Source organism: Geotrypetes seraphini, chromosome 9 (genome assembly GCF_902459505.1).
Source record: "Geotrypetes seraphini chromosome 9, aGeoSer1.1, whole genome shotgun sequence".
Taxonomy (NCBI): Eukaryota; Metazoa; Chordata; class Amphibia; order Gymnophiona; family Dermophiidae; genus Geotrypetes; species Geotrypetes seraphini.
The window spans coordinates 180,769,548-180,789,622 of record NC_047092.1 but is presented as its reverse complement, the minus strand read 5'-3'; the positions used below and the strand labels follow the sequence as shown (position 1 = coordinate 180,789,622).

At 40.1% G+C, this 20,075-nt stretch overlaps 2 protein-coding genes across 6 annotated transcripts in view; both read left to right on the top strand.

Moving 5' to 3' along the window:
• The window catches only part of OPA1 (OPA1 mitochondrial dynamin like GTPase), a 128,059-nt gene that overhangs the window by 1,009 nt on the left and 106,975 nt on the right, over positions 1-20,075 (top strand). For 3 of the 5 annotated variants that reach the window (XM_033958403.1, XM_033958400.1, XM_033958402.1), the window contains exons 2-6: positions 387-699; positions 6,033-6,129; positions 7,147-7,254; positions 11,935-11,988; positions 16,377-16,450. In XM_033958403.1, the coding sequence (XP_033814294.1) occupies positions 387-699; positions 6,033-6,129; positions 7,147-7,254; positions 11,935-11,988; positions 16,377-16,450 (646 nt within the window). The remainder of the gene's footprint in view (positions 1-386; positions 700-6,032; positions 6,130-7,146; positions 7,255-11,934; positions 11,989-16,376; positions 16,451-20,075) is intronic. The other 2 variants (XM_033958401.1, XM_033958404.1) reach the window with 1 other exon arrangement.
• Positions 1,238-1,783, top strand: LOC117366692 (MICOS complex subunit Mic10-like). The gene has a single exon (XM_033958405.1). It carries the CDS (start codon positions 1,297-1,299, stop codon positions 1,522-1,524), a length of 228 nt encoding a protein of 75 aa, XP_033814296.1. The 5' UTR covers positions 1,238-1,296; the 3' UTR covers positions 1,525-1,783.

Sequence of the window (20,075 nt, the reverse complement as noted above, 5' to 3'; positions counted from 1 at the left end):
AAGAGAGGAAGGGATTGTTGTACATGAAAAAAAAACATCCCCCCCAAATAAGCCCTAATCTGTTTTTTGAACCAAAATTAATATAAGGCACTGTCTTATTTTAAGGGAAACACAGGTTGGTTTTTCTATACATCTAGTTGGTTAGGTTAGTTAGTAGAATGCAACAAAGATGGCTGGTTTTTTTTTTAAACTATTATGCGACCATGCAGGTGTGGTCAAGAGAAGAAAAGTAGTGAACAAACTGTTCCTTTAAGTTTCTTAGTTGTAGGTGAGATGACAAAAAGTATTTGCATTGGCATGAAATATGTTGTTAGTTTGGTTGTTTGTTTTTTTTTTTAACCTCAAGTCAAATGTCTAAAAAAATTTTTTTTTTGTTTTTCTTTCAGCAATGTCTGCCGAAGTATAGCAACTAACAGCCCAGGTGTAAATATACCACGGCTCAAGATGCACTTTATTTCCAGAAGCTTTTACCACCACTGTTATCGAAGTCGAAGTCTGCAGTTTCCTCTATTAAAAATATCAGTACAACAGTTCTCCTCTCTCTCTCATCTGCCTTTACGAAAAACCACACTTTTCCCACTAAAATATGGCTGCCAGCCACACAGAAACTTCATCATAGCCCGATTAGCTTCACGGCTTTTGAAACTCCGTTATCTTATATTAGGATCTGCAGTGGGAGGTGGTTACACTGCCAAAAAGGTATTTTTATGATGGAAACATTTTATGATTGATTACTGATTATTTTTCAAACATTCTTTGTCAATCATTTGTTTGTCTTTTACACTAGTGATTCCCAAAACTATCCCGGAGGACCCCCTGCCAGTTGGACTGTCACAGTATTCAATATGAAAATTAAAAAGAGGTTTACATGCTCTGCATTCATTGCATGAAAAATTGCTCTTACACATATTCATTGTAGATTTTTCTAAAAACCTGATTGGCTGATGTCCCCCAGTATCTTGAGATAAGGAGGCCAGCAATATAGTGTAAATTTGTCCTGTTGACAGCACAGCCAACCATATTTTCAGGATGTTTACAATGAACATGCATGAAATACAGCTGAACGCACGGGAGAACAAGCTGAGTAATAAGGCTCTTTCGAGCAGGAACTGTTTTCTTATTCTTTGTGACTCAGTGCAGCGCTGCATGCGTCTGGTAGTAGTATAGAAATAACTAATAGTGGCTCGCGGAAACCGCCTTCTCTCGCGATACTTGGAAAGTCCTCCTCCTCCTCGCTCCTCCTCCGGCAGGAGCTCTCGCGAGACGGCTGGGGCGGTCGGCGGCGCGTGAGGCAGGATGTCGGAGAACGAGCTCGGCCAGAAGTGCGACCGGTGTGTGGCTGACACGGTCGTGAAATTAGGTGCTGGGTTGGGCTTAGGAATAGTTTTCTCAGTCATGTTCTTCAAAAGGAGGATGTGGCCCATCACATTTGGCGGTGGACTGGGTTTAGGCATGGCAATATCAAACTGTCAGAATGATTTGAGGGCACATTACATGGTCCAAGGAAAATTTGTTAAAGACTGATCCTGCAGGAGATGTCACCTGTTCACTCTCAGTGGAGATGTGGAATTTGAATTATTTTATTTATTTCTTTAGAATACCAAGTTCCCTAAGAAGTAAGCTCACATTCCTCTGAACTGATAACATTTTTTGGGAGTTCTTCTTCCTTTTAACATGTTGGCCAAGATTAGAAGGCAGCCTTGAATTTCATTTTTGGGGAGATGGATGTTGTCTAGAATCTGAAACAGAATAATAAACAAGAAAAAAATGAAAAAAAAAAAAAAAAAAAAAGAAATAACTAATAGTAGTAGCAGTAACACACGGAAAGTATGATTGAATTCTCAGTATGTTTGAGTAGTCTTCAGTTTGTCACTGAGCTGTTAAAGATCACAGTGAATTATCTCTAGAGCACCCCCAGCAGCTCAGGTTGATATACAGTATATACATATGAAAGAAACTGTGCATACAATGAAGGCAGTATATGTAAGAACATAAGTTTAAATTAACAGCTAGAGTTACTGGCTATGCACCAGTGCCTTTATACATTATTATCTACAGGGCTGTGGAGTTGGTACACAAAACCTTTCTATTCCAACTCCTTTAATTATATGTCTATATAGCAGTTCACGGGAAGAGAGATGGGGCAGAGAATAGGGATAGACCTCACAGGGATGGGGACAAACTTTGTGCCCACATCATTCTCTAGGTGCCACTTTCACTAATATAAATATCATGAAATATATTGCATTTTGTAACCATCAATGAACTTCATATCAAAATATATTCTAAAAGTAAAACGTATACCCATACGTATACGTAACGGTAAAACGTAACCCATAACAAATAGGTTAATCAAATTATTATCTGTTAAATAGACAATACGATGAAACCTTCCGCCCAGTGTGTGGTGGCGGCCCAAAAAGCAAACAGAATGCTAGGAATTATTAAAAAAGGGATGGTTAACAAGACTAAGAATGTTATAATGCCCCTGTATCGCTCCATGGTGCGACCTCACCTGGAGTATTGCTTTCAGTTCTGGCCTCCTTATCGCAAGAATGATATAGTGGTGCTAGAAAAGGTTCAAAGAAGAGTGACCAAAATGATAAAGGGGATGGAACTCCTCTTGTTTGAGGAAAGACTAAAAAGATTAGGGCTCTTACGCTTGGAAAAGAGACAAGTTTCAAGTTTATTATATTGTTTGATTAAACGCTTTTACAATTTCAAAGCGTTTTACATAAATAAAATAAAGTGGACTTACTTATACAATTACTATTCATATAAACAAACTGGGAAACAACTTTAGACAAGAAGACAGCTGATTACAATGGGGAGGTGGGGAGGAAATACAATATTTGTTAAAAGATTACATAAAAGGAAAACACATTGGGGAGATAAGGGGATAAAATGAGAGACCGAAAAGATGTCAAGAAAAATGAGAATTTGTAATCTGTCAATTAAAGGCTTCTTTAAAAAGAAGACATTTAAGGTTCTTTTTAAATATTTTTAAATCTTGTTCTAATCTTAAATACAAAGGAAGGGAGTTCCATAACATTGGTGCCGTAACGGAGAAAATTGAAGCACGGCGGGTTCCAATAATTTGGAAGCACGGCTGAGGAGAGATATGATTGAAGTCTACAAAATCTTGAGTGGAGTAGAACGGGTACAAAGTGGATCGATTTTTCACTCCGTCAAAAATTACAAAGACTAGGGGACACTTGATAAAGTTACAGGGAAAGTCTTTTTAAAACAATAGGAGGAAATATTTTTTCACTCAGAGAATAATTAAGCTCTGAAACACATTGCCAGAGATTGTAGTAAGAGCGGATACCGCAGCTGGTTTTAAGAAAGGTTTGGGCAATTTCCTGGAGGAAAAGTCCATAGTCTGTTATTGAGAGAGACACGGGGAAAGCCACTGCTTGCCCTGGATTGGTAGCATGGAATGTTGCTACTACTTGGGTTTTGACCAGGTACTAGGGACCTGGATTGGCCACCGTCAGAACAGGCTACTAGACTTGATGGACCATTGGTCTGACCCAGCAAGGCTATTTTTATGTTCTTATGTTCATAAGGGCTATTGGGGTGGTGGACAGGTGGGCATAGTAGGTTTGTGGGGATTTTTGGAGGGGTCACCATACATTAGAACGAGGTTATGGTGAGATGTACTTCTGTCACTCTTTATGTGAAGTTCACAGCAGTGCCCTCTAATGTGTACCATTGCTCTACTGGCATGTCTGTGTGACTAGTCCATTAGAATGGTGGTCATTCCCACATCCAAATGGTTTGGATTAGGATGTTTTTAACTTGTACGGTTTTGTGGTAGAAAATGTCAAATAAAGTTGGATATCGTAAGGGTTGGTCGTCCTGGAGGCCAGGATGACAGCAAAAAAAAAGAAAAATTGATGTATTGCGGTGTTGTCAGTTTCAAAAATAGTTATTTCTCCACCCAAACTTTGGACGTTTTGTGGTAAACTTAAGAGGTCCTATTGAAAATGACCCTCTGTGTGTCGCAACATTATCCAGGCAGTAAATCCTAACTCTTCTGTAAGTACCAAGTTCAGCCTCTCATCAAAAATCAATAATCAGGTGTGCTAATCATGGTATTTTCATTGATGGATCTCAAATGCTGCAGTGCTCAAACCTGTTAATTTTGGAAATTTTGATGACTTCTCTTGTAGTTACTGGTGCTCTGTATCTAGAGATCTGGACTGAGGTCAGCAAACCATGGAATTTGTGAAACGTTTTCTGAAAAGTTGTTGAAATTTCTCCTTTTTTTCTAAAATTAAACTAAACTAAACTAAACCTTGGGTTTATATACCGCACCATCTCCACGAATGCGGAGCTCGGCACGGTTTACAGGAAGAAGGATGAGAGAGGAACTACAGTGGAGAGATTAAAGAGTTAGGTGTAAAGGGGAAGGTGAGAGGCCTAAGAGGGGGGAAGTGTTACAGTTTTGAGAATAGCCAGGTTTTTAGGTGTTTGCGGAAGAGTTGGAGGGAGCTTGAGGTTCGGAGTGGGGAGGTGAGGTTATTCCAGATCTCAGTGATTCTAAAGGGGAGGGATGACCCAAGTTTGCCTGCATGGGAAATACCTTTTATGGAAGGGAAGGATAGTTTAAAAATTTGGGAGGATCTGGAGGAAGTAGGGGTTGGGGAGTTCCAGGATAGAGGGATAACGGCAGGAAGGATGCCATGTAGGATCTTGTAGGCCAGACACGCACATTTGAAGTGGATCCTGGGGATTACTGGGTAGGGGAGGAAGTCAGGTATTTAATCTGTATTTTATAGTTTATATCTTTTTGGGGATTTCAGTTTATACTTGCACTTCAGAGCTAAATATCTCAATTCCTTAGGCATTTTTATTTAAAAAGGACAGATGCCTGGAGATTGATCCAATACACAGAATATTGTTTGAGGTTTTCTGAATATCCCTATTTTACTATTCTCTAGGGAAGCGGTCTTAAATTCTGAAATTTGGAGAGAATATTAGAAATGGAAGAGAAGCTGAAAATTGGTAGTATATATGTATATACAGTAAACCCCCGCAAATTCACAGTCCGTAATTCGTGGTATTTTCCGACCGCCTCTTCCTAGTACTAAAGTCACGGTTACACCAATCAGGAGCTGCTTTGACACACTATCTGGCATATCAAAGCAGCTCCTGATTGGTGTAACCATGACTTTAGTACCAAGAAGAGGCGGTTGAACAATGTGCCCGGCTTCATAAGTACAATTTAAGCACCCACTGGCACCCCAGCTACCCTCTCCTGCCTTCGATCAGCTGAAAAATCGTATTTGCAGTTTTTTGAAATTCGCGGGTGTTCCTGGAATGGAACCCCCGCAAATTTCAGGGGAGCACTGTATATATCTTTGCACTGTCATATGACAATGATGCTATTTAATTAAATGCAAATCCCACTTCTGCAGTTAAAATATTGTTTCTTATCTTATGTGTATTTATATGTCTGCAGTTCCCTGAAGCAGGCAATACGCCGAAACACAGTCTGAATTGGGTCATTAAAAATGTGCTTCCTTCATCCTACCTCATGGCCAACTTTATATTTTGGATGTATTTGTTTAGTCACTACGAGACTAAAGGCTTCTTCTATCAAACTGCGCTTGTGGTTTTTAGCGCAGAGAACTGCGCTGAATGGCCCACGCTGTTCCCGACGCTCATAGAGTTCCTATGAGCTTCGGAAGAAGCGTGGGCCATTCAGCGCGGCTCTCTGGGCTAAAAACTGCTAACGCAGTTTAATAGAAGAGGCCCTAAGCTGTACTAGCAAACTCAAATAGATATGAATCTCTGCTGTCCATTGAGCCTTAATTGGCAAATTAATTTTTATTTAACTCTGCTTTCAGTTGGAATTAAAATTGTGTTATTGTTCTCCTCACCAGAATTTGAAATGCTTGATTGGATTGTGATTTTAAACAAATGAACGTGCACCTGGAAAATAGCCTCATTGGGACTGTCTACCTTTTGTCTTTGTCAACCAAATTTCTGTGTTTTCCCATTATAGCTGGTTCATTGTCTTTCAGACATACGATCAATGGAAGGAAATGCTCCCTGACCTCAGTGATTATAAATGGATTGTGCCTGATTTCATCTGGGAGTTAGATGAGCACATTGACTTTGGTGGGTATGCAGCTGGTATAATTGCTTCCAATCCATTGTTTTAAAAACATGCTGAAAATGTGATGCTTACTACTCTGCTGATATATGATGAGCGTCAAATAGGATCTCCATGGGGTTAACCAGAACAAAACAAAGAATGAAGTTCCAAAGGTAGTCCAACCATGGGATTGAAGAGTACTTAAGAACACAAAAATAGCCTTACTGTTTCAGACCAATGGTCCATCTAACCAGTATTCCGTTTTCAAGGATGCCAATCCAAGTCACAAGTACCTGGCTAAAACCCAAATAGTAGCAGCATTCCATGCTACCGTCCCATGTCTGTCTCAACAGCAGACTATGGACTTTTCCGCCAAGAATTTGTCCAAACCTTTTTTATCCTCTGGCAAAGCATTCCAGAGCTTAACTTTTCTGAGTGAAAAAATATTTCCTCCTATTGTTCCCTCGATTGGCTGCCCTGGATCTTCTCTCTGATGTAAGAATTGACATTGGGGGAAGGATTGTGGGCCGGCGGCGTGCAATCGCTGCACGCTGGCCCTTCCCTTCCTGAAGTTGTGGCGGCGAGTGGGCGGGGAGCAGTGGTGGCGGTCAACAGTCAGCACGCGTACCCCTAACAAGCAGTGAGAAACCCTGGGTCTTTTTTTAAAAAAAACAAATCAATTCGAATCGATTCACCAGAAGTGAATCGATTCAAATCGTGAATCGAGCAGCACTAGTTGCTGCTAGAATTGCCTGCCTCCCTAGATGCAAGGAGTTTCTTGGGTATGCCAAATGGGGAGCTTGGGTTTACTTCCTTCAATTTCAGGACACATCTCTGCATTGACGCATCAAGTACATGTAAACAGCAGTATCTACATTGTTTTCTTTAAAAAGATAAGTTGTATAATTTTGGTGTGTTTCCAAAATAGTTTGTAATTTATTAAAACCAAATGAGAATCTGAAATCGCAAGCCCACAGATATGCTTTCATGTGTGTTTTATTAAAACATGACATCCCAAACTTGTTTATGTCTTTCCACAGAAAAATTTAGGCAAGCTCTTCCCGACACTGAAGACCTTGCCAAACTGCTGCCGGATTTTGACAGGATAGGGGAGAGCTTCAGTTTACTGAAGGGCTTCTTCTCTATAGGTAAGTGGCATTGTTAATATTTGATTCAGAAGCAGTGAAAAGGTGAGACTTGGTTACTTTGCTCTACTATACCAAGGCAGGGTGTCTGTTTTAAGAGACATTAAATCTTACTTGTTTTTTTTAAAGTCTTTATCGATTTTCTAAACTTCAAAAGTGCAATACACAAATATATATCATATAATAAGTTAATAAAAGCACATTCAACTTACAAATATGCATAACCAACCATTTTCTCTCCCCCCACTCAATGATTATTCAATAAAACACAGAAACATTGACTATCCCAATAACCTTACCTATTCATATTAAAAATATCCACCCACCCTCCTCCCACCCCAGATGGACATACTCAAAAGTCAGATTAGGACAGAAATAGCCCCCCCCCTTTCCTGGATGTGTACAAAAATAAACAAAAACTGACTCATAATCAAAGACCTACTATAGTGAGGTAATATAAGATGTCGACGGCCCCCAAACCAGCTTAAATAAATTACTGTGCCCCAAACTATCGGCATTCATTTTTTTCATATCTATAGCTGGAGCACAAATTTGCCCACCAGAAAGGAAAATTTAGGCGATCATAGATCTTCCAATTTCGGGTTACCATCTGCATGGCTATCCCGGTCATGACAAGAAAAAGACGGCATTTAATCTTACTAATTTATTGAGACATTTTCAACAACTGAAGCATCTCGGGTTCAAAGAGTCACGATAGAGCAGGAGAACGGCTCAAAGCAAAGAGAGTGATGGGTTACTGAGGTAACAAAACTTCCAAGATAATGAAATTATGTTCCGTGTGTATTAGCCAAACACAAGAAAATTGGTATAGAACAATGCTAAGATCTCCTTGAACCCAGCCAGCAACGGAGAGAAGCAAGTGCACCTCCGATAATTGACAAATTAATTTAAATATGAATAAATAACTAGAAACAATCAGAGCACAAATCAGTACGGGCCCAGTACCCTCGTGACAACCATTGGCCCAGGCAGATATTTATGAAGTGACTAGCACTTAGAAATCAATCTAAATAAATCCTGCCCCGTGCAGCGTGATTGTGCCGCTGCAGGTGTTTTTTCCCTCCCTTATACAGGGGGTCGGTTCGTTGAATTCCCAGACATCTTCCACGAATTGCAAAATTTGTTGCTCCCTCCTGATGAGGACATTGAAACAGGACCTGTCGAGCGAGCAGAATTGAACAGCGACACGGAAAAGATATTGTTCCGTTCTGGATTTGCATCAGCTGTTTCAGCTAAGTACTTTTAAAACTTGTTTATATACTGGTGAGCCTTTGTGGCTCTGGATTTTTTTGGTGGTAGTTTCACCTTTTTCATGGATTTGTTTTATTGATTGATCTATACTCACCTTACACTTTTTGTGGACTTTGTTATATGGAATTTTGGGATAAGATTGAGGACTGCATTATTATTTTGTTTATTTTGGTCATTTCTTGTGATTCTCTTGTATTTTTTGGAGAGTCTTTTTTGAGTTATACCTTCTCCTTTTTTCACTAGCCCGGAGGTGTTTGTGTACCTCATTATTCATTTATTATTATATTATTTTATGATGACTTTAAACACATGAGGACAAAATGATGTATGGGGCAGGATTTATTTAGATTGATTTCTAAGTGCTAATCACTTCATAAATACCTGCCCGGGCCAATGGTTGTCACGAGGGTACTGGGCCCGTACTGATTTGTGCTCTGATTGTTTCTAGTTATTTATTCATATTTAAATTAATTTGTCAATTATCGGAGGTGCACTTGCTTCTCTCCATTTCTGGCTGGGTTCAAGGAGATCTTATCATTGTTCTATACCAATTTTCTTGTGTTTGGATTTTCATCTTCATTGGTATATATTTTTTGGTTTTCGTTGGCTGTGTGTATTAGAGCATAGTAATGGGAGTCAGCGTAACAGAAACGGGGGCCCAGATACTGAGCGAAGTAAGGAGATACAATGTTGTCTACCTAGTGGACCAAAAGTGGAAGATGACAGTTACCTTGCATTAAGGCTCATATTCTATAAACAGCGCCTTACCAACGCTTAACTTAAGTTGAAAATGCTGTTTAAAAAAATAAAAAAAGCATTTTAAAAGGAAAAATGTAAGTGCCTACTGGTGCCTGCATCACGCCTACAGAGGCACTTTACGATGCCTAACGCCACTGTAGGAGTGGCTAACACCAGAAGTGGGTCCTCCCAAGTACTGGGCAAGAGGTCTTTTGTTAATCTTAAGTACGAGTCATTTCGACTGCTTGCAGTGACATTCTAAGTAAAAGGTCTTTTGTTAGACTGAAGGGCCCCTGTCCATATGTCACTGTCTTCACTAGCAAGGGTCAGATTGTTTTAATGGAATATCCCAAGATCCTTTGCGTGCACTCTGGACATGCCCACGCGCTAATGCTAACGGTCTCCTTTGGTCAGAGGAACTCAATTGAAACATTTCTGATACTGTGAAAGGAAAAAAAAAATTGCAGAAAAATATGTTAGTACCTTTTTATAAAACCTGTTCACTCTATCCCATATGGAGTCTGTGATCATTATTTTCATGCACCTTAATTATTTTAGTTATCTACTGATGTACTACAGGAATGCCCAAGGTCCAAACACTTGATACCCAAAGAATTGACTGTGACCAGGGTATGGAGGTTTCTTGCAGTGTTCTGAGCTTTGAAAGCATCACATATGTACCTTAAAGTACATATACTGCTGCTTATTATAAGATGCACACATTTACACATACTAAACTTATAATCACATCAGCAGCATAAAAAGTTTTCAGACATTTACTGTATTCTTATTTTTTCACGTTTTATTTAAAATTTGATTCTAACGCTTATCAATATTTCTAAGCGATGTACATCAATAAAAGTGGGGACACGATTATATACATACAATTAATACTCATAGACATTACTAGACTAGAAACATAGAAACATGATGGCAGATAAAAGGCCCATCCAGTCTGCCCATCTGCAGTAACCATTATCTCCTCCTCTCCCTATTAGCTATGGCTCTTAACATTTGCATCTCCTCTTCCTATAGGCTCTGTGCCCCTGCATTGTGAGGTCATAGAGCTGCCCATCCGCAGTAACCATTATCTCTTTCTCTCTCTGAGAGATCCCACATGCCTATCCCAGGCTCTCTTGAATTCAGACACAGTCTCTGTCTCCACCACCTCTTCTGGGAGACTGTTCCATGCATCTTCCACCCTTTCTGTAAAAAAGTATTTCCTTAGATTACTCCGGAGCCTATCCCTCTTAACTTCATCCTATGCCCTCTCATTCCAGAGCTTCCTTTCAAATGAAAGAGACTCGACTCATGCACATTTATATAAAGTAGGTATTTAAATAATTCTCCTGCCTTTCCTCCAAAGTATACAGGTTGAGATCTTTAAGTCTGTCCCCAAATGCCTTATGACGAAGACCACACACCATTTTAGTAGCCTTTCTCTGGACCGACTCCATCCTCAATAATGAAGGGAAGGGGAGGAACTACAATATTTAAAGTACGGGAAGACATTTAAGGATTGAACAAAAGGTAGCGGTATATAAAAGCAAGGAAAAATACTAAAAGTTTCATTGATCGAGACAAAGAACCTAGAATATTGGCTGTTCTCTAATCATAGATATTTTTGTGCTTTTTCTTGGCCTCTTTGATTCTCATCTCCTTATTTCTCATTTGGAATATTACCCATACTGTGATAAGTGTGAGCCTTTTGCCTATGCCAGACTATGTTGGAGGTGATCTCAGTCTCAGATTTATTGTAACTAGGTGGATTTTTCTTGTTTGTGTGTGTGGTTTTCTTAATTGTTGAACTGGGCTCCCTAATGACAGTTGCTGGGATTTTGCATGAAAGAGGTCAACAGTGTGAAAGTGCTCTGCTGCCACAGTAAGCTGTTAGGCCTGTTGGTTGGGCAACCACATTTCTGTGGGTAAGGCTGGGGGCATGCTCTCAAACTCAGGAGAGTCTGCGATTTAGCTAGATATATGTGAGACAGTGGATACATAGACAAAACCGCGCAAGACAATCAAGAACAGACAATTGTGCGCTGGATTGAAACACTATTTTACAGCAGTCTGAGGTGGTGTGGGGGGGAACCCCCCACTTTACTTAGAACTGGTGGCGCCCCCATTGGGAGGGGCTGTTGGAGGGGGGAAAAAACCCTCCCCATTATAGAGGAAACAGCCTTCTCCCCTCTTTTTTAGGGAAAAATTACAGTTTCCTCTGTAACGGGGGGGGGGGGGGGGAGCGCCAACAGTTCTAAGTAAAGTGGGAGGGTTTCCCCCACACACACACACACATCCTCGGACCACTGTAAAATAGTGCTTGAATCCAGCGCACTGATGTTCTGCATTCGATGCCCTCAATTGTCCATCGCGCAGTTTTGACTCGTCACCGAGACAGTGGGAAAGGAGATACGAGAAAAGCAGAACAGAGCATTATAATGCACTAATAGAAGAGAACATTTTTAAGTGTTGTTTAAAATATGATGGTACCAGGATGTTTGGACACATTCAGTCTCTATGTATTGAAAAATTGGCTTAAGAAATACAGACTGAAATGCTGTACTATCGTCTGCAAACACTCCCGAGCCAGGTACGGATTGCATTTGTATGCTTTTATTGTGGGATTTGAGTTGATTACATTTTTCTTTGCCCTTCTTTGCTGGTTTTTCACAGGACAGAGTTTGATTAGTGAAGTCAGAGGAGCTTCTGAACTACTTCTCTTGTTAGGTGTGTAAACCGATCTTTCCATTGCTCTTCAATTTCTGCCTCGCCAAGAGATTTCTTCTCTCAGTTTATAATATGAAGCTGTAAAAATCACATGCTAATTTTCCTGAATTTAAAAGCAAATTTTATTTATTTATTTTTAAATAAATGTTACTTCTTGAAATTCTACATCAAGAATTTAATGAAAACTGAATTCTGATTGACAAATCGAGTGCTAACAAAATATGTTTTTGCTAACGGAAGCTTTTTAATAAAAAGGTCTTTGCAATTAATGTTATATTAAAGTTCTGATATCATCCAGTGGCTCCTCCTTGGTAAGTGCTTTTCTTCCTTAGCTGCTGCAGCTCTTGAAAAGGGTCCGTTTTCTGGAGATGATTTGGTAAGTTGTTTTGCTGGTCCATAGGTGTCATTGGTCTAGAGAACTGCATTTTAAGAATAGGTATGCAAGATATAGTGACTTTCCAGGTATTAATACACATTAAGGGGAAATTTGTATGGCGCTACTTCCACACCAAATTTTTGGCACGAAAAAGCGTTCTAACAGATGCAAGAAGCTGAACTAGGGCAGGAATGGCAGATCTACGATGGGGGTTGGTCATAGATAGGGCATGGACGGTCCAGGGGCTTTCCATTAAAATGCACATAGTATTGCAGATGTGAATAGGCTGAGCAGTCGCCACCCATCACTCCCAGGCACTTCTGGTCTTCCTTTCATTCTTCTACCAGGTTCTTCACCACACTTCACTGACACACTGCTAAAAACACAACCAGGTTCCTCCAAACACTTCCCTGGTCTCTCTGGCTGCCAAAGATTGCTCCAGAATGCCTCTTAACAGAATACCATTTTTTTGGCACCGAATTTTGAGCATCATTTATAGAATTCTCCCCCTAAATGTGAGTGATGCTTAGGATTACCTGGATGCCAGTCTGGTGATCCCAGTGGCGTGCTGTTCACTGCTGTGCAGAAGGTACAAGGTTCAATCTCGTTAGGTTTTCCGTTCCCTAGATTGCTTGAGGATGTTAAAGAGGCAGCATTCACAGCCCCTAAAATGGGAAGATCATTGCTTAAGGTTCACATCTAGTGGCCAGATTCAGGGCCCAGGTCTGTTATTGCAGGTATGTTGGGGGAGAGGATCATACAAAGGAATGGTCAAAAAAACAAATAAGACTATCTTTCAGATTCCAAGTGGTTTAATTTATTTATTTCAATATGTATAGCCTGTATATCCAACAATTCTATGCTTCTTACAATATAAGTAAATAAATAGACAAGCATACATTCAAGATAAATCAACAAAAACAGATTAAATAGGAGAATAAGGAGAGAAAAAAAATGGTCTTGCTCCTCATCTCCTCCTTATCTAATCAATTTGCAAAGCGGTGCTCAAATAAGGCCATTCTTAGACTTTTTCCAAACTGCAGAAAGGTAGGACTCTGTCTTAATTCTAAGGTTAGGGAATTCCAGAACACTGGTCCCTTTATTGAAAGCATTGTTTTACGACTAACTGATGGCATCGCTACGCTTAACGAGGGCACTTCCAAGCACATCCTGTCTGAAGAGTGTAATGTACGCGCCGATTGATAAAACTGATAAAATTACAACCGCTTGGATGATTTTTGAAAAATGATAAAAATAAAATCTATTATTGGAAAAAAGAATAGCATTGACTGCCTGTAGCCAATTTGATCTTTGACGCTCAAAGCCTTAAATCTGGGACTGCATTATTTGATGGACTTGCGTTGCGTGATACACATCCTATCATGGCCTGAGGTTTGCACAAGAAGTTTTTCTCTCTTTCAATAGCAGAGAGAGACGTTGACTAGAACCAGGAAGCAAGCATTCTTTGCCGTAACCCTATATTTGAAATTTGCTCAAAAGTTCTTTAATGAATGTATCTGCTTGTAAATGATCATACTTTTAGAGGATGATTTCAAATATACGAGGTCTGACAATTAAGTTCATGAACTTGCCACCGTTCGCTTACATTGGCAACACTGTCCTAACTTCTCGATAAGGTTTCATAACCTTGATATATCAGTGTCTCACAGCTGTGTTTGTGTCGACGTGTGGCAGTGTCTTGCTGAGTGGCGCTCATTATTGTTGTTGCATGTTTTTGAGTGCCGTTGCAAGAATGTTGGAGCTTGAATTAGAGCAACAAACAAACTTTATTTCTAAAATTTCTTAACCGCCTACAACTAAGTGGTTTACAGCATAAAACATTCGCAATGATTCAAAGAGCAACATATAAATACTTTTCAGTACACACATTTAACCCACTAAAAATAGCAGGTAAGATTACATATCATCTATTGTTAATGAATCAAGAGCATTATTCATAGCATCCCTTCCACATAGCATCAGAGGAAGGCATCCGAAAAGGTCCTCAGGATGCCAGGGAGGAGAGTCCATTGTTTTACTCCTGCCACAGACATCAGTGCTATATTTTTCATACCGGACAGTATTCTCCTTCCTCAAAATTAATCTCGCTGTGCCTTCAGACCCTAAGCATCTCCTCGGTTGGTATACCTCCCATAGAGTTTGAAAATTCAGAGGAATAAAACCATACAGACTGTTGGCAAGCCAGGAAGTGCAATTGGAGAGATGTTAGTCCAAGTTTATGGAGATAATGCCACGAAGAAAACGTCAGTGAACAAATGGATTAAATGTTTTTCTGAGGGGAGAGAAGGCGTCGCTGACGAAGAAAGGTCAAGGCGGCCAGTAATGAGCAGAACTGATGAAAACATTGCAGAAATTTGTTGAAATGTGCAGCAAAATTGTCGGCTGACTGTGAGATGCGTAGCAGACCAAGTAAACATGAATAGAGGAACAGGAAAATCTTAACTAAAAATCTTGGCATTAGAAAGGTGTGTGCAGAAATGGTCTCATGGCTCTTGCATCACGACAGTGCACCAGCTCATACGGCGCTGTCTGTGAAGGAGTTTTTAGCCAGAAAACAAATCACTGTATCGGAACACCCTCCCTACTCACCTGATCCGGCCCCCAGAGATAAAGGAAATATTGAAAGGAAGACATGTTGATGACGTTAACCCTTTCAGGACCAAGGGACATATTTGTCCCATAACTTTAAAATCCTATAAATTTTGATTGGGATAGTCTACAGTTCTAAATTTGATATGTACGGATTCCATATGATACTGCCTTTATGTAAACAAACTGGTTCCGACATTCATTCATTAGCGTCGTTGCTAGATTGACGAGAAGATTCACTTGCCACACTGTCCATAAGCCAGAAGTGTGATTTTTTTAAATAAAAATAATGATATTTCACAAAAAAAATCAATTTTTTGGCATCTGCAAGCCCTTTTTACCATAAAAATGTCGTCAAAACCACAAAAATTGGCCTACGATCCTTATGGTCCTGAAAGGGTTAAGGACATCAAGGATAATATGATGACATTTCTGATAGCCATTCCAGAAAACAAATTTCAAAATTGCTTTGAAGGGTGGGCTAGGTGCTCGTTTCGGTGCATAGCTTCCCAAGGGGGGGGGGGGGAAACTTCGAGGAGGACCCTAATAATACTCTGCAATGAGGTATGTAGCACTTTTTCTAGGATGAATTCATGAACTTAATTGTGAGACCGCATTAGTTACTTAAGTTTGTAAGGGTAGAAACATGGAAGATGACGACAGATAAGGGCCATAGCCCATCAGGTCTGCCCACTCTACTGACCCACCCCCAAGTCTACTATCCTAGGGATCCCACTCCTGGTGACAGGTTCCCTTGGGTAGTGTGCACAGTATTTCTCTTAGAAAATTGTTTATGCACACATTTATACCTGCTATTTAGTATGTAAATTTTCTGAATTTTTTATATGCATAAATTCCAATCCCTCCTTAATTCCACACCCAGGATTACCTCTGCTCATTTGACCAAACTTACAAATATATAGATGCATGCACACAAGGTTGAATCCATGTCGGGAGGGCAATTTTACATATGAATCATTAATTTACCTTGTGTGGTGCCTTTTAACCCCCTTTGTGATAATTTTTGACAGCTTTGTTCTTTTATGCTTTATATTTGATTATAACTCTTATACAATTGCAATTGTTCAATGATTTGTTTGTGGGTGTCTATTTTTGTGTGTGCTATGGCTGTGTGTGTATGTGGTTTTGTTTTTTTAATGGTGCTCTGAATGGCAATGTTTTGAGGAGGAGGATGGTGTCTTATAAAAAAAAAAAATCAAATGATTAAGGCTAGATACATTGCTTGAATGTTTATTGTTGATGATTATTCTAAAAACCAGATCTGGACGAGGGTTTCTAGGACTGGTTTGGAAACAAAGTGGGATAGTTTGCCCTCCACCCATATTGACATTGTTCTAGACATTTTGCAAAAGCGTCTGCATTATTTGTTTTTGTCTGCTAGATCCAGCAGGAGAGACTTCCTTCAAAGCAACAGACAACCAAGGATTTGAAAATGCCGATAAAAAGTACAAAAAGGTACCTTTTTAAGCACACCTCAACATGCTTTTTAAAATATGAAATACACATCTAGAGCTTATTTAGACATCAGTGGGAGTACGTAAATCTGTGATTAGTTGGAGCCTCAATAAAATAAGTGAGTCAGTAGCTCATAGCCGGTGCATAAAGTAACTTAAAATATTTTCTTGCAAGTCTGCAAGAAACTGTTTCAGTGCCGTGCTTTTCTCTTGCTAGTTCTGTCAGCTAAATTGACGTGCTCCTTTCGTTTTACCTTTTACCTGAGCTCAGTTTACCGGATCATTTTTTCTCTCTCCCCCCAATTCACAGAAGAGTGTATAGTGAGTCGGCACCTAGCTGCATACCAGAAATGAATTTGGGGGGGGGGGGGGGGGCTAAAGGAATGCTCATTAAAAGATTTTTCTGTACCATTTTTCATAATCCAGCAGCCTGTGTTGCTAAAAAGCTTTTATTAAACGCCTGTCTTGTCCTGTGCCTTGTTTTGCTGTCAAACAGGTCAGACAGGACATGAAAACTATATTCTAAAAAGGGCAATAACAATACTAGCTTTAGGGCTTGCACTCCCATGGTGTGCACAAATGAGTCTGAAAATCTTGCAAAGGGAAAGTAAGCACCACAAAGTAAACTTGCAAAAGTGTTTTAGTAAGAGCATAAGAATTCATCTTTACTATGGCTCCATCGAAGTCTATTAATGAACGTCTCTAGCTAAATATTGTATCTGGCGCAGCCTTTCTTGGATGTTAAATTGAGGCATTTGTTCTGTCTATTGGGCCGGAATGAAACTCGGCACTATAAACTGTCTAGAGCAGGGATCTCAAAGTCCCTCTTTGAGGGCCGCAATCCAGTCGGGTTTCAGGATTTCCCTAATGAATGTGCATTGAAAGCAGTGCATGCACATAGATCTCATGCATATTCATTGGGGAAATCCTGAAAACCCGACTGGATTGCGGCCCTCCAGGAGGGACTTTGGCACCCCTGCTCTAACCCTTTTGAATACACTTCCCCCTCCCCATTCGCGGTTTCTGCACTCGCGATTTCACATAATCGCGATTTTTTTTCTGGGGAGGGGGAAAATCAAAAACCCCATATTTTTACCTCCCTGCCGCCTTCCCGGCCTTACCTGGTGGTCTAGTGGGCTTTCGGGGCAGGAGCAATCTTCCTACGCTCCTGCCCCATGCAGATCGCCATGAGGAAATGGCTGTAGGGAGTGCCCGTCGTAGTCTCGAGAGACTACGGGAACTCACAGCAGCCATTTCCTCATGGCGATCTGCATGGGGCAGGAGCGTAGGAAGATTGCTCCTGCCCCAAAAGCCCTCTAGACCACCAGGTAAGGCCGGGAAGGTGGCAGGGAGGTGGGGGTGGGTCAGAGCCGGATAATCGCGGTTTTTCGCCATTCGTGGTCTGGCTCTGCCCGTATCCCCCGCGAATAACGAGGGAGAAGTATATATCTTTATGCTGGTTCTCATAAAGAAATTGTAAAAGTGTATCAATCTTACCAGGAAACTATTTTTAAAAAAGGAATTAAAACTGAAACCTAAATGTTCTTGAATACTAGCTACCAAACAGTGTTATAGATTTGGGTGTGTTAACTACAGTAATAAAAGCTATATTGGTATTATATGAGATGAAACTCCTAGATAATGGTAATGGGAAGGTGGAGATCATTATGAATGTGTGAAAGACAGCAGTTGTTTAAAGGAATATATTAATAGAATTAAACTGGGAAAAGGTTTCATTCAACAGAAGCATGCAAACTTCTCCACCCTTGCATACATTATGCTAGTAGTTCCTTTGCAGAACATGTGGTTGCTATGTCAGTGCGTTTGATATATGGAAGCAAAAGTTCAATGATGAGGATGTAGGTGAGATCTTTTTCACTGGGTAAACACAAGACCTCTTTGATTAGCTTTATAAGGTTGTGTGCCCTTCATCTGACCCATAGTCCAATAAAATATTGTCACTTACTATTTGTTCATTGACCTGTTTCTGAGAATTGGCTCATTCAGCCAGTTTGGTGACCTGCTTGGTAAGAGGCCAGTATAATAGCCTGTAGCCTAGTGGCCTTATTCATGTGTAAATTTGCTACCCAGGAGTGCAAATGAGCCCTTGGGATGGCCAGAAAACAGATTATGACACACTAAGGTGTAGTTTGATTATTTTTGCAAACTTCAGCCTTTGACTAGGGTGCACTCGATGAAGTTACAGAGAAATACTCTTAAAACCAATAGGAGGAAAAAAATTTTCACTCAGAGAATAGTTAAGCTCTGGAGGATGTGGTAAGAGCAGATAGCGTAGTTAGTTTTAAGAAAGGTTTGGACAAGTTCCTGGAGGAAAAGTCCGTAGTCTTTTGAGAAAGACATGGGGGAAGCTACTGCTTGCCCTGTATTGGTAGCATGGAATATTGCTACACTTTGGGTTTTGGCCAAATACTAGTGACCTGGATTGGCCACCGTGAGAACCCTTGATGGACCATTGGTCTGACCCAGTAAGGCTATTCTTATGTTCTTATTATGTGCTGGTCTAACTGAACTATAAGTTAATGAGCTGTTTTGCATAATACTGCATCACAGCAGTTTAGTAATGCAGAAATTTGGTTAATTTCCACACATAGTAGACTACATGTGAAAAACAAAAGCCTAAAGCAGTCACATTTCTGGCTATTATGTATGTTTATACAATGTGATGCTCATTCAGCCTAGTGACCATATCTTGGGCTGAAGGAGGCATTATTGACACTGCATTGTGTTAAGCAAATTAAGACCTAGTAATAACACTATCTCCTTATTTTAAATGTGTTTTTATACTAACTTTTGGTCATTTTCCTATTATACTTTTAACAAGGTAAGTTATTTATACCAGGCTATTTCTGTTAGACACTGTCATGGGTGACTGTTTTCATAAAAGTGATTAATAAATCCATATAAATAAGTTAACATACGGGCCTCCATCAGTGAAAAAAAAACCCTCATAGGTTCGGTGTACCTGCCTCTGGATATTCTAGCAGTTCACTTCAGGCTCCTTTTTACAAAGCTGTGGTAGGTACCAAGGACTGACTGCAGGTTAAGCTGAGGCTTCCTGCTGAAATTTATCAGTCTGCATGTGCAAACCGCTAAAAAAATGTTATTTTACTGCAGAGGAGTGTGTCTGTGTGTGGAGAATGGGTGTTTCTGTGCTAGAGATGCACTAGATCAGGGGTGTCCAACCTTGGCCTTCGCCAGGTCAGGTTTTCAGGATTTCTGAAATGAATATGCATGAGATCTATTTGCTTACAATGGAAGCAGTGCATGCAAATAGATGTCATGCAAATTCACTGGGGAAATCCTGAAAACCTGACTGGCTTGCAGCCCTGAAGGACAGACGCACAACCCTGCCCTAGATCTTCTCCTTAGTTTGCATTTTAATGTTTTTGGTATGCTAATGAATTCACCAAAGCTACTCTATAGAAGGATCATACTTTTGCTAAGCCACTTTGATTTGTTAAGAATGTTTGCTCCATATCATCTTTTCTCTAAAGCAGGGGTGTCCATCCTCGGCCCTCGCCAGGTCAGATTGTCAGGATTTCCCAAATGAATATGCATAGACTGGAAGCAATGCATGCAAATTAATTAGGGAAATCCTAAAAACT